Source organism: Alosa sapidissima, chromosome 9 (genome assembly GCF_018492685.1).
Source record: "Alosa sapidissima isolate fAloSap1 chromosome 9, fAloSap1.pri, whole genome shotgun sequence".
Lineage (NCBI taxonomy): Eukaryota > Metazoa > Chordata > Actinopteri > Clupeiformes > Clupeidae > Alosa > Alosa sapidissima.
The window spans coordinates 21,361,959-21,376,958 of record NC_055965.1 but is presented as its reverse complement, the minus strand read 5'-3'; the positions used below and the strand labels follow the sequence as shown (position 1 = coordinate 21,376,958).

The 15,000-nt window shown below is 40.5% G+C and overlaps 2 protein-coding genes across 2 annotated transcripts in view; both read left to right on the top strand.

Annotated features, from left to right (window-relative positions):
• The window catches only part of LOC121718035 (NACHT, LRR and PYD domains-containing protein 12-like), a 1,225,568-nt gene that overhangs the window by 683,265 nt on the left and 527,303 nt on the right, over window positions 1-15,000 (top strand). The window lies entirely within an intron of this gene.
• The window catches only part of LOC121718037 (collagen alpha-1(XI) chain-like), a 77,467-nt gene that overhangs the window by 46,136 nt on the left and 16,331 nt on the right, over window positions 1-15,000 (top strand). The window contains 18 exon segments of the mRNA XM_042102818.1: window positions 194-238; window positions 955-1,008; window positions 1,515-1,622; window positions 2,180-2,233; window positions 2,647-2,700; window positions 2,894-2,938; window positions 3,131-3,184; window positions 3,338-3,382; window positions 3,567-3,620; window positions 4,681-4,734; window positions 4,987-5,040; window positions 5,202-5,309; window positions 5,535-5,624; window positions 6,005-6,058; window positions 6,440-6,547; window positions 7,243-7,350; window positions 7,663-7,716; window positions 14,547-14,600. Coding sequence (XP_041958752.1) covers window positions 194-238; window positions 955-1,008; window positions 1,515-1,622; window positions 2,180-2,233; window positions 2,647-2,700; window positions 2,894-2,938; window positions 3,131-3,184; window positions 3,338-3,382; window positions 3,567-3,620; window positions 4,681-4,734; window positions 4,987-5,040; window positions 5,202-5,309; window positions 5,535-5,624; window positions 6,005-6,058; window positions 6,440-6,547; window positions 7,243-7,350; window positions 7,663-7,716; window positions 14,547-14,600 — 1,197 coding nt within the window.

Sequence of the window (15,000 nt, the reverse complement as noted above, 5' to 3'; positions counted from 1 at the left end):
AGTGTGTGTGTCTGTCTGTGTGTGTGTGTGTGTGTGTGTGTGTGTGTGTGTGTGTGTGTGTGTGTGTGTGTGAGAGAGAGAGTGTGTGTGTGTGTCTGTCTGTGTGTGTGTGTGTGTGTGTGTGTGTGTGTGTGTGAGAGTGTGTGTGTGTGTGTGTGTGTGTGTGTGTGTGTGTGTGTGTGTGTGTGTGTAGGGAGCGGATGGTCTCAGAGGTCTGAAGGGGAGCAAAGGAGAAAAGGTGAGTGATGACTATTCCTAACAGACAGTAAATAAAAAATAGTCATTAGAGTGCTATGTAGCACATTGCAGTTCATGGGTTTGACCAGTAGGGGTGCAGATAGTTGAGACCTGCCTTCTCTAAGCTGATTTAATCAACACATTGCTTCTGGAGCTTTCAAGGGAATAGTGTAACTTGATTGGCTGTTGATTGGCAAAACCCAGCCATTGTTTCAGTGTTAGTGACTGTTCTAAATAATCCAGTTTTGTGTTTAAATGTTAGTGACTGTTCTGAATAATCCATCTTTGTGTTTAAATGTTAGTGACTGTTCTAAATAATCCAGTTTTGTGTTTAAATGTTAGTGACTGTTCTGAATAATCCATCTTTGTGTTTCAGTGTTAGTGACTGTTCTAAATAATCCAGTTTTGTGTTTAAATGTTAGTGACTGTTCTGAATAATCCATCTTTGTGTTTAAATGTTAGTGACTGTTCTATATAATCCAGTTTTGTGTTTAAATGTTAGTGACTGTTCTAAATAATCCAGTTTTGTGTTTAAATGTTAGTGACTGTACTAAATAATCCAGTTTTGTGTTTAAATGTTAGTGACTGTTCTGAATAATCCATCTTTGTGTTTCAGTGTTAGTGACTGTTCTAAATAATCCAGTTTTATGTTTAAATGTTTGCGACTGTTCTGAGTGTCTCACTGTGTGATGGTCCGATGGCCTGGTGTCTCTGCAGGGTGAAGATGGCTTCCCTGGAGCTAAGGGGGAGATGGGAACAAAAGGAGACAATGTAAGATCTCTCTTTCTTTCTCTTTCTATCTCTCTCTCTCTCTCTCTCTCTGTATGTAGTGTGTGTGTGTGTGTGTGTTTTCCACCACTCTCATCATTACGAGGCACGTCTCCCCTGGCTTGTTTATTCTCATGCTATCCATGTCTGAAGGATATGAATGTCTGATCGGATTGTCCTCTCTGAACCTTGCATCAGATTATTATTATGATTATTACGTTTCCTATTATGCAGTTCATTCTCTTTTTCATCTCTGTCTCTCTGTTTCTATCACTCTCTCTCTATCCCCCCTCTCTCTCCCCCCTCTCTCTCTCTTCTCTCTCTCTCTCTTCTCTCTCTGTCCCCCCCTCTCTCCCCCCTCTCTCTCTCTCTTCTCTCTCTGTCCCCCCCTCTCTCCCCCTCTCTCTCCCCTCTCTCTCTCTCTTCTCTCTCTATCCCCCCTCTCGCTACCCCCCTCTCCTCTCTCTCTCTCTCTCTCTCTGCCCCCCCCCCCTTCTCTCTCTCTCCAGGGGGATTCTGGAGCCCCAGGGCCCCGTGGTGAGGATGGTTTGGAGGGCCCCAAGGGTCAGTCTGGTCCCCTGGGAGAGGCAGGATCTGGTGGCATGGCCGGAGAGAAGGTACTCCACTCAGACCCCCCTCCCCATCCCATAATGCTCTCCTCCAGCTCCTCTATACATATACCTTCGTAATCTACAACAACAACAACAGCACATTACATTTATATAGATTTATAGGCATACAATGCAAGGCGTAGGGGGCCACCTCGACCACCACTAATATAGATGTTTACTGTGTGCCTAGATACTGAGACTGATCACTATAGATACTGTGTCAGATAATTACTCAAATGTTACAAAACTGTCTTTCTATGAAAATCAGTAAAGATGTTACACATACAGTATGTCGTCTTTTTACTGAAATTACAGTAAAGTTAAATATTAAAAACTCAAAAGTATTATAGAAAAAATATGTGTAAATGTGCACATAACTGCTCTTTTTATGTCTGTTTTAAACTATTTTCTGCTTGAGAGATTTCTCTACTCTACCCAGCTACAACCCGTATGAAGTGGCTTCATATTGGAAAAAGAAATGGGTTTACTTTTTACTTTGAAACTTTCTTAACCTGAGATGTACTGTGTGTCCCTTGTCTCTTCCCATCTCCTCATCTCTGTAGGGGAAACTTGGAGTTCCAGGACTGCCTGGCTACCCAGGAAGACAAGGACCTAAGGTGAGCCTGAGTGAATTAGACCAGCTGGACTACGCATGCACATGTCAACAGACACTACTGTCATCTCATCTCCCGTTCACTGCTGCTGCTGCTGCTGCATTGTCAGCATTGTCATGAGGCCCCATACTTTCTCTCTCTCTCTCTCTCCCTTTTTCTCTCTCTCTCTCTCTCTCTCTTACACACACATACACACACACACACACACACACACACACACTGACTCTGTCTTTCTATAGCAGACACAAACAAAGACTCACTCACATGCATTGTCTCTTTCTTGCACGCACACACACACACACACACACACACACACACACACACACACACACACACACACACCATTTTGGTTGTATGCAAGAGGCATTATTTTGTGTTATTTGTGTCATGAGCCAATCTGTTTTGTCATCCCTCAGGGAGCTGATGGTTTCCCTGGAGCCATCGGTGTAGCCGGTGAGAAGGGCAAAAAGGTATGTTTTAAAATATAAATAATGCAAAATAAATAAATGTGAAAATAAAGTAGCCAAAGAGTACTTCCTGGTTAAATGCCTTATTAAGCTATACGGCTCTGGTTCCGACCAGTTCTGTGGAATGTTTACAGTTCCTACTCCTATGTTGGAGACGGCTGTCGTGGTAACCGTTTTTTTTCCACACACATTCTAGGGTCCACAAGGGCCACCAGGGATTGCCGGCCAGAGAGGTGCAAATGTGAGTGTTACTCCTCGTCCATGATGTCAATCAATCTAACTGGAGACCATATATTCACATTTATATTCATATTCCATATATTTCCATTCCAGCTAGCAGATTGTAGTAGCATGTCTGTGTGTGTTTGTTTGCGTATGTGTGTGTGTGTGTGTGTGTTTGTTTGTTTTTATATTTATATTTATTTTTTTAAAGGGTGCGCGTGGAGCCAGAGGTGCTAGAGGTCCCACAGGAAAGTCAGGTGCAAAGGTCAGAGGTCACTGCTTTCTATAAACGCACATTGTTTGTAAAGTGTCTATTACAATGCAACAACACTGTTTATAAAGTGTTTATTACAGTGTAATAATTTTGGGCTTAAATACAAAGGATGTTACTAACCATATCATTCTGGATGCGACATAGGGATCATCAGGGCATGATGGCCCGCCTGGACCGACTGGGGAAAGGGTGAGATATTATTTATAATTAAATGGGATAAATGTATCTTCTTTACCATTTTGTTTTGTATATTAAGTAGTTGACTAGTTGGACCTAGTTTAGATTGTTTTGAATGATACTTAATTTGTTTGTGATATAAATGTTAGTGTTCATCTTGTTAGTGTTCATCTCCTTTATATATTCTATATTTTAGGGACCTCAAGGACCTCAAGGAAGAAATGGGGAGCCAGGGCCAAAGGGACCCAACGTAAGTGTTATGCATTCACATCCACACACCCACACACACACCCACACACACCCACACACACACACACACACACACACACACACCCACACACACACACACACACACACACACACACACATACAGCCAGAGCTAAACATAAGCATTATGTATTCAGTGTACAGTAACTGCAGTTACTCATTCCTTGGCATGGCAGTCAAAACCTGAATGGATTATACAGATAGCATTATAATTAAGCCCTTTAATTATAATTAAATGTTGGCTCACTACTCGTGTACTTGCAACATATGACCTACATAAGGGATAGTGGATGACATTGTGTTCCTTGATAAAGTAAAAGTGCACGTCTGATGTGGTAATGCAGACCCAATGAGCAGCATATGGGGTGTATTACTTTTCTGATAACCAAATGCCATGGAGTCAATTATCCCACTTATACCACTGTTGCCCCTGGCGTCGTATTCATTTGCTGTCATAATTTCCATTTTATAATCGTTACTAGTTCTAAATGTATGGTGGCTATGGTCAAAGGCCAGTTGTTAGTTCCATCTCTCTTGTTGTCAAGCGGGCATATCCCAGGATTCTGTTGAACCTTTGCTTAGTAAAATCACTGTTTTACTTAGCCGACTGCCATGTAACAGAGCTAAAAACCACCTCCGTCATATGCTACAATGTTGCTATGCTTTGAACGTCTGTCAGATCGCTATTTTATAGCTCTGGTGCATGCAGCGTGACAGTTCATGTAAACTTCACAACAAATTTGGCGAATTAAAATGCAAGTATGATATGGCCAAAAACTGAAGCTACTTCATAGGTGTGCAAGTAACAGAACAGAACAAAGTAATTGCTGTTCAAAACACCACATCACAACAGGAAATTCAACCAAGCAGTGGTATAAGCACTTATAACCTAAACCTAACACCTATAACCTTTGGCTACAATCTTTTAATGTAAAGCCATTACGCTCATGTGTGATTCATCTGTCACTCACCTGTTGTAATTGGGAGTAATGCACTCTAAGACATCCTGTTTCTCTTCCTGACTTCCTGTTTTTTCTGCTCAGGGCCCCAGCGGGAAAGACGGTTTGCCAGGTCATCCAGGCCAGAGGGGGGAGCCGGTGAGTTTTCCCTGATCACTGGACACTGGAATTAATACAAAATCAGATAATTCAGCACAGACTTATACTACACTGGGACTGATGTTTATTTACATTAATGATAACATATCATTTGGGTAGGGATGTATTTTGATGTAAAATGTATTTAGCAAATTATACAATTTCAATGTACTTTACAAGCTACATGTAATTGTCACCTGATAACAGATGTTTGTTAGATGTCAGGTAATCCCCTGTGCTGTGTGACTTTAGGGTTTCCAAGGAAAGACAGGTCCCCCTGGACCATCTGGTGTTGTCGGACCACAGGTCAGTTCATGTGTCTGATGTCTGTGGTAAAACTACAGACAGATACAGACACTAATATACATTGGGAATTACTTCCTATGTTTATTGCCTCAGCTCAGCTGCTTGCCTGAACATTGTATGTTGTAATAGTGTGTTTTTGTTGGGGTTTTTTTTGTTTCCAGGGTAACTCAGGAGAAACTGGGCCAATGGGAGACCGGGGTCATCCGGGGTCACCAGGCCCACCTGGAGAGCAGGGTCTCCCTGGAGCAGCTGGCAAAGAAGGAGCCAAGGTGGGTCGGATTCACATTACAATTACTGTAATGATTATTATGGTCTGTTTAACATTAGGATTACTGTAATAATTATTATAGTCTGTTTCACATTACAATTACTGAAATAATTATTATGCACCGTTTCCTGTTCCATGTTATACATCCTCCATGTAACAAACATGGACAGTTTCAAATTACAACTAACCCCCCCCCCCGGCCCAACATCTTATGTTGCCCCCTCAGGGTGACCCAGGTCTTCCAGGTACTCCGGGAAAGGCTGGTCCTGCAGGGCTACGAGGCTTCAGAGGCAGCAGAGGTGCCACCGGTGCCATGGTAACGTGCCATCTCTCACTATAGACAGTTCCATGAATTAAATCAATTGCAAAGACACATTAATTAAATGGATGCTAGCACTTTCCAGCAGCACTACACTAACTACATGAGTGAGTTAATGAATGCACAGCCCCCATGAAATTGTGTCAAGTTTGTGATTGGCTGTATAGAATGTCATGATATGGGGTCAAGTTTGTGATTGACTGTATAGAATGGTCATGCACTTGCATGGCAATCTATTGCATTGAAGAGGCAACTGAATGCTAGCAATTTGATACCAACAAGAAAGACTGAATTCTACAGTCAGTTAAATTGCGCCAAGCTTGTGATTGGCCGTAGAGGGTCAGGTGACCTAGTGGTGTGGTCTCTGTGTTGTCCAGGGCCCGGCTGGACTGAAAGGAGGTGAAGGACCCGTCGGAGCCGCTGGCCCAGTGGTGAGTGCCTTACCTGGAAACGGTCTCCGTTTCGTACTCTGTACCATTGCCCTGTCAACAACTATAAAAGATCCAAAAGGTGTCCAATGGCAGTGACATTGGACTAGTTTTCATGTTTCTTTTCTGTGGCCTGCTTTTTCATGTGCACCACAACAAGTCAATCACACAAATATCTGGATTTAGAAAAACTCATTCAAAATAAAAAAAAAGAATCAAGCATCAACAACAAAAAAAGTTGCACTATAAGGTGTCACTTTTCCCAAAATAATAGTGCATGTATGGAAATATCATCATATTGGCATGAAAATAATTATCTGTCCATTATCATCATCACCATCATCACCATTATCATCATCATCATCATCACCATCATCATCTTAGGGTCCCACTGGTGAGAGGGGCCCCCCGGGTAGAGTGGGTGCGATTGGCCAGCCTGGACGCACGGGCCCCATTGGTGGACCCGGACCAGCAGGAGAGAAGGGAGAGCCGGTGAGAATTACAGTTTTGACTTACAGCAACACAATGCCGTTATTTTACCATGAAATAGCAGCTTTATTCATTCATTCCTCACGCTGACTTATACTGTAATACGGAGAATGAAGGCTTTGACATTGCAAAAGCATGACTGGAAATCTTCATACTGCATGATGTAACATTGTTAATCGATCAGGTAGGATCATGAGCCTTTTAGTCGGTTTTTGACTACCTGGGTACCATCACAGCACTAAATGGCATTCAATATTGATACCAGTGTGCATAGATATCAATTTTCCCATTGTGTCGGGCGGTGGTAGCATAATGGCTAAGGGCTGGGCTAGCATGCAGTTGGGGCGGTGGTAGCATAATGGATAACGGCTGGGCTAGCATGCAGTTGGGGCGGTGGTAGCATAATGGATAACGGCTGGGCTAGCATGCAGTTGGGGCGGTGGTAGCATAATGGATAACGGCTGGGCTAGCATGCAGTTGGGGCGGTGGTAGCATAATGGCTAGCATGCAGTTGGGCGGTGGTAGCATAATGGCTAAGGGCTGGGCTAGCATGCAGTTGGGGCGGTGGTAGCATAATGGCTAGGGGCTCAATTCCACAAACTTCGAAACATTACTCTTCTCAATGTGTAGGTCTCTGTACTGAGGTATATTTCCTGTGTGTGTGTGTGTGTGTGTGTGTGTGTGTGTGTGTGTTACAGGGAGAGAAAGGTCTGATCGGACCGGCAGGGCAGGACGGAGATCAGGGACCCGCGGGGCCCCCTGGAGTGTCTGGACCTGCGGGACCACCCGGAGAGGACGGAGATAAGGTGTGTGTGTGTGTGAGTGTGTGAGTGTGTGTGTGTGTGTGTGTGTGTGTGTGTGTGTGTGTATATGTGTGTGTGTGTGTGTGTGTGTGTCTGTGTGTGTCTGAGCAAGTCTGTGTGTGTTTGTGAGAGAGAGATAGAGAGAGAGAGAGAAATAAAGAGAGTGTGTGTGTGTGTCTGTGTGTGTGTGTGTGTTTGCATGTGTGTGTGTGTGTGTGTGTGTCTGTGTGTGTGTGTGTGTTTGCATGTGTGTGTGTGTGTGTGTGTGTCTGTGTGTGTGTGTGTTAACCCTTGTGTTGTGTTGTCTCTCCTCAGGGAGAGGTTGGAGGACCAGGCCAAAAGGGAAGCAAAGGGGACAAAGGAGAAGGGGTCAGTATCCACCCACACTAATGACACAGACATATACCACACTAATGACATAGCACAGACATATACCACACTAATGACACAGACATATACCACACTAATGACATAGCACAGACATATACCACACTAATGACATAACACAGACATATACCACACTAATGACACATACATATACCACACTAATGACATAACACATACATATACCACACTAATGACATAACACAGACATATACCACACTAATGACACATACATATACCACACTAATGACACATACATATACCACACTAATGACATAACACAGACATATACCACACTAATGACACAGACATATACCACACTAATGACATAACACATACATATACCACACTAATGACACAGACATATACCACACTAATGACACAGACATATACCGCACTAATGACACAGACATATACCACACTAATGACATAACACATACATATACCACACTAATGACACAGACATATACCGCACTAATGACACAGACATATACCGCACTAATGACACAGACATATACCACACTAATGACATAACACATACATATACCACACTAATGACATAGCAAACATATACCGCACTAATGACACACTAATGACATAGCAGACATATACCGCACTAATGACACAGATATATACCGCACTAATGACACAGACACATACCACACTAATGACACAGACATATACCACACTAATGACATAACACAGACATATACCACACTAATGACATAGCAGACATATACCACACTAATGACATGATACAGACAGACATATACCACACTAATGACACAGACATATACCATACTAATGGCATAGTACAGACATACAGTATACCACACTTATGACATCAAGAAAGTTAAGGACAAACAGAAAGCACCATGGAGGCAAAATCCAGCAGTTAAACTTCTAAAAAGAGAGTGTAGGAAGACTGAAAGAAAATGGCGTAAATACAAACTTCAGATCCACTATGAAATCCATAAAGAGATGCTCCGCACATATAACTCTGAAATATGCAAAGCAAGACAGTCTTTCTTTTCTAGCATTATCAATAGAAGTTCAAATAACACTCGTATTCTATTTTCAACTGTTGATAAGTTAACAAATCCCCCCTCACAATTAGCGCCTGAACTTCTCTCAACTAATAAATGCAATGAGTTTTCATCTTTTTTTAAAGGTAAAATTGACAAAATCAGACTCAACATATCTGCTCAATTACAAATTCAACAACCTGAACTTCCAGCAACAAACAGAGGGAAACTAAACTTGATGTCAGAGTTCAGCTTGATAGACTACGAAACACTTGAAAAAACGGTACAGAATCTCAGCCCTTCCACATGTGTCTTAGACACTCTGCCTACCAATTTCTTCAAAACTGTTTTTCACCTCATAGTGGCGGATGTCCTTCAAATTGTAAATGTATCATTGCTGTCTGGCACTTTTCCTAAGTCACTGAAAACAGCTGTTGTAAAGCCACTTCTCAAGAAGAATAACCTGGATGCCTCCATGCTAAACAATTACAGGCCCATATCCAATCTACCTTTTATTGGCAAAATTATTGAAAAAGTAGTCTTTAATCAATTAACCACCTTCCTAACATCAAATGGGTATTTTGATTACTTTCAGTCTGGTTTTCGGGCAAATCACAGCACTGAAACAGCTCTCATTAAAGTTTCCAATGACATACGCCTCAACACAGATTCAGGTAAAACATCAGTCCTAGTGCTACTGGACCTTAGTGCAGCATTTGACACTGTTGATCACAATATTTTACTACACAGACTAGAACACTGGGTTGGATTTACAGGCATAGTTATCAGCTGGCTAAAATCATATCTACAAGAAAGGAGCTTCTTTGTTACCATCGGAAACTGTACCTCAACACCAACGTCCTTGACCTGTGGTGTTCCCCAGGGGTCGATCTTGGGGCCACTATTCTTCAACCTCTATATGCTCCCACTCGGACAAATCATTCAAAATAATTTGATTTCATATCATAGCTATGCAGATGACACACAAATTTACTTAGCTCTATCACCAAACAACTATGGTCCTCTTGAATCTATGTGTCAGTGTATAGAACAAATCAACACCTGGATGTCTCAAAATTTTCTTCAGCTGAACAAAGAAAAAACTGAAGTAATTATATTTGGTAAAAATGAGGAAAGACTTAGGGTTGCCACTCTCCTTGACACAAAAGGGTTGAAGGCAAAGGATACTGTTAAAAACCTTGGTGTATTAATTGACAGTGATCTAAATTTCAACAGCCACATGAAAGCGATAACTAAATCAGCTTTTTACCACCTCAAAAATATTGTCAAACTCAGAGGGCTGATGTCAAAACATGACTTAGAAAAACTCATTCATGCATTTATCTCCAGCAGGGTTGATTACTGCAATGGACTGTTCACAGGCCTTCCTAAAAAGACTATTAAACAGCTTCAGGTGATACAAAATGCAGCAGCTAGGACTCTAACAAAAACTAAAAGAACTGACCACATTACTCCAATTCTTAAGTCCTTGCACTGGCTTCCAGTAAGTCACAGAATTGACTTTAAAGCACTATTGCTTGTTTATAAATCAGTAAATGGAGCAGGACCTAAATACTTGTTAGACATGCTTCAGCAGTACACACCTTCTCGTCCTCTCAGGTCCCAGGTGAAAAACCTGCTAGTAAAACCTACAGTTAGAACTAAACATGGTGAAGCAGCTTTTAGCTGCTATGCGGCTCAGCTGTGGAACCAACTTTCGGATGACATTAAAAAGGCCCCAACTGTAGCTAGTTTTAAATCTAGACTTAAGACCAAACTGTTCTCAGACGCTTTCTGCTAACTGTGCCGAGTTACAAATTCTGAATCTGCCTCGATAATTATTCTACTTTGTCTTTTATTACTTTTTTTACTACTTTTGCCTTTGTTTTTGCTTACTAATTATTCTTTATTTTTAAATGATTTTACCTTGTGTTTTATGTTTTCCTTTTATTATGATCTTTACCTTTTAACTATTCTTTGACTATATTGCCCTTCTATGCTTTTATTTGTTATTATCGTTTGGTTTTGTTTATGTAAAGCACATTGAATGACCTCTGTGTATGAAATGTGCTATATAAATAAACTTGACTTGACTTGACTTGACTTGACATACTGTAGCACAGACATATACCACACTAATGACATAGCAGACATATACCACACTAATGACATGACACAGACACATACCACACTAATGACACAGACATATACCACACTTATGACATAGCACATACATATACCACACTAATGACATAGCACAGACATATACCACACTGACATAACACAGACATATATCACACTAATGACACAGACATACAGTATATCCCACTAATGACACAGCACAGACATATACCACACTAATGACATAGCACATACATATGACACAGACATACACCGCACTAATGACATAACAAACATATACCGCACTAATGACACAGACACTAATGGCACAGACATATACCACACTAATGACATAGCACATACCTATACCACACTAATGACATAGCACAGACATATACCACACTAATGACACAGACATATACCACACTAATGACATAGCACAGACATATACCGCACTAATGACATAACAAACATATACTGCACTAATGACACAGACACTATGACACAGACATATACCACACTAATGACATAGCACATACATATACCACACTAATGACACAGACATATACCACACTAATGACATAGCACAGACATATACCGCACTAATGACATAACAAACATATACTGCACTAATGACACAGATACTAATGGCACATACATATACCACACTAATGACATAGCACAAACATATACCACACTAATGACACAGACATATACCACACTAATGACATAGCACAGACATATACCACACTAATAACACAGACATATACCACACTAATGACACAGACATATGCCATACTAATGACACAGCACAGTCATATACCACTCTAATGACACAGCACAGTCATACCGCACTAATGACATAACAAACATATACCGCACTAATGACACAGACACTATGACACAGACATATACATGTACCACACTAATGACATAGCACATACATATACCACACTAATAAAATAACACAGACATATACCACACTAATGACATAGCAGACATATACCACATTAATGACACAGCACATACATATGACACAGACATATACCACACTAATGACACAGACATACAGTATATCATACTAATGACACAGCACAGACATATACCACACTAATGACATAGCACATACATATGACACAGACATATACCACACTTATGACATAGCACATACATATACCACACTAATGACATAACACAGACATATACCACACTGACATAACACAGACATATATCACACTAATGACACAGCACAGACATATACTGCACTAATGACATAGCACATACATATGACACAGACATATACCGCACTAATGACACAGACATATACCACACTAATGACATAACACATACATATACCACACTAATGACACAGACATATACCGCACTAATGACACAGACATATACCGCACTAATGACACAGACATATACCACACTAATGACATAACACATACATATACCACACTAATGACACAGACATATACCGCACTAATGACACAGACATATACCGCACTAATGACACAGACATATACCACACTAATGACACAGACATATACCACACTAATGACATAACACATACATATACCACACTAATGACATAACACATACATATACCACACTAATGACATAGCAAACATATACCGCACTAATGACACAGACATATACCACACTAATGACATAACACATACATATACCACACTAATGACATAGCAAACATATACCGCACTAATGACACACTAATGACATAGCAGACATATACCGCACTAATGACACAGACATATACCGCACTAATGACACAGACACATACCACACTAATGACACAGACATATACCACACTAATGACATAACACAGACATATACCACACTAATGACATAGCAGACATATACCACACTAATGACATGATACAGACAGACATATACCACACTAATGACACAGACATATACCATACTAATGGCATAGTACAGACATACAGTATACCACACTTATGACATACTGTAGCACAGACATATACCACACTAATGACATAGCAGACATATACCACACTAATGACATGACACAGACACATACCACACTAATGACACAGACATATACCACACTTATGACATAGCACATACATATACCACACTAATGACATAGCACAGACATATACCACACTGACATAACACAGACATATATCACACTAATGACACAGACATACAGTATATCCCACTAATGACACAGCACAGACATATACCACACTAATGACATAGCACATACATATGACACAGACATATACCGCACTAATGACATAACAAACATATACCGCACTAATGACACAGACACTAATGGCACAGACATATACCACACTAATGACATAGCACATACCTATACCACACTAATGACATAGCACAGACATATACCACACTAATGACACAGACACTATGACACAGACATATACCACACTAATGACATAGCACATACATATACCACACTAATGACACAGACATATACCACACTAATGACATACCACAAACATATACCGCACTAATGACATAACAAACATATACTGCACTAATGACACAGATACTAATGGCACATACATATACCACACTAATGACATAGCACATACATATACCACACTAATGACACAGACATATACCACACTAATGACATAGCACAGACATATACCACACTAATGACACAGACATATACCACACTAATGACACAGACATATGCCATACTAATGACACAGCACAGTCATATACCACTCTAATGACACAGCACAGTCATACCGCACTAATGACATAACAAACATATACCGCACTAATGACACAGACACTATGACACAGACATATACATGTACCACACTAATGACATAGCACATACATATACCACACTAATAAAATAACACAGACATATACCACACTAATGACACAGACATATACCACACTAATGACATAACACAGACATATACCACACTAATGACATAGCAGACATATACCACACTAATGACACAGCACATGCATATGACACAGACATATACCACACTAATGACACAGACATACAGTATATCATACTAATGACACAGCACAGACATATACCACACTAATGACATAGCACATACATATGACACAGACATATACCACACTTATGACATTGCACATACATATACCACACTAATGACATAACACAGACATATACCACACTGACATAACACAGACATATATCACACTAATGACACAGCACAGACATATACTGCACTAATGACATAGCACATACATATGACACAGACATATACCGCACTAATGACATAGCACAGACACAGACATTTCTCCTTGATGTACTGGGGATTACAATCAATTGCATTGAGATTTCAGTGACAGGAACCCTGCATCAAAGTCAATGTTTGACATTTGTTTGTAGCGCTTCACTATATAAAAAAATAATAAAGACTACATGCATCTGGCAGCTTCACTGCTGTTTATTTTCACCTGTTCAGATGTTTGCATGATGTGACTTCACTTCACGTCACGCTGAACAGACGAACCGCCAATGTTTTCAGCAGTTATAATATGTCCTGTGATGGCCCAATCTGTAACCGGTGAAGGACACAAAGATTTCCTGTGAGGCAGGGAGGGAGTGGGCGTCTCGTAAGAGTTTGATCTCTCACACTGATCTGTCTCATGTCACAGGGACCTCCGGGAGCTCCTGGCATTCAGGGTCCTGTCGGACAGCCAGGACTACCGGTAAGTTCATCTGTGAAAGGATGTTCCATTTGATGGAGCTATACTTTGTAACTTTATTATATGGTTAATGTTATTGTAAACTGTATGTATGTTATTATTATTACTGTAAACATTCAACAGTAAACAGTAGAACTGATGCTTCAATTGGATGTATGTTGTCTGCTAAATATCCTAAACATGGATGTAAGTTCTAGATAGATAGATAGATAGATAGATACAGTAGATACTTTATTGACAGTAGATACTTTATTGTAGATACAGTAGATACTTTATTGATTTATTGAGTTCTGTGTTGTTCTCACTACTTCTCGCTCTCTCGCTCATACACTCTGTTTCTCACGTGTGTGTGTGTGTGTGTGTGTGTGTGTGTGTGTGTGTGTGTTATCACGTGTGTGTGTGT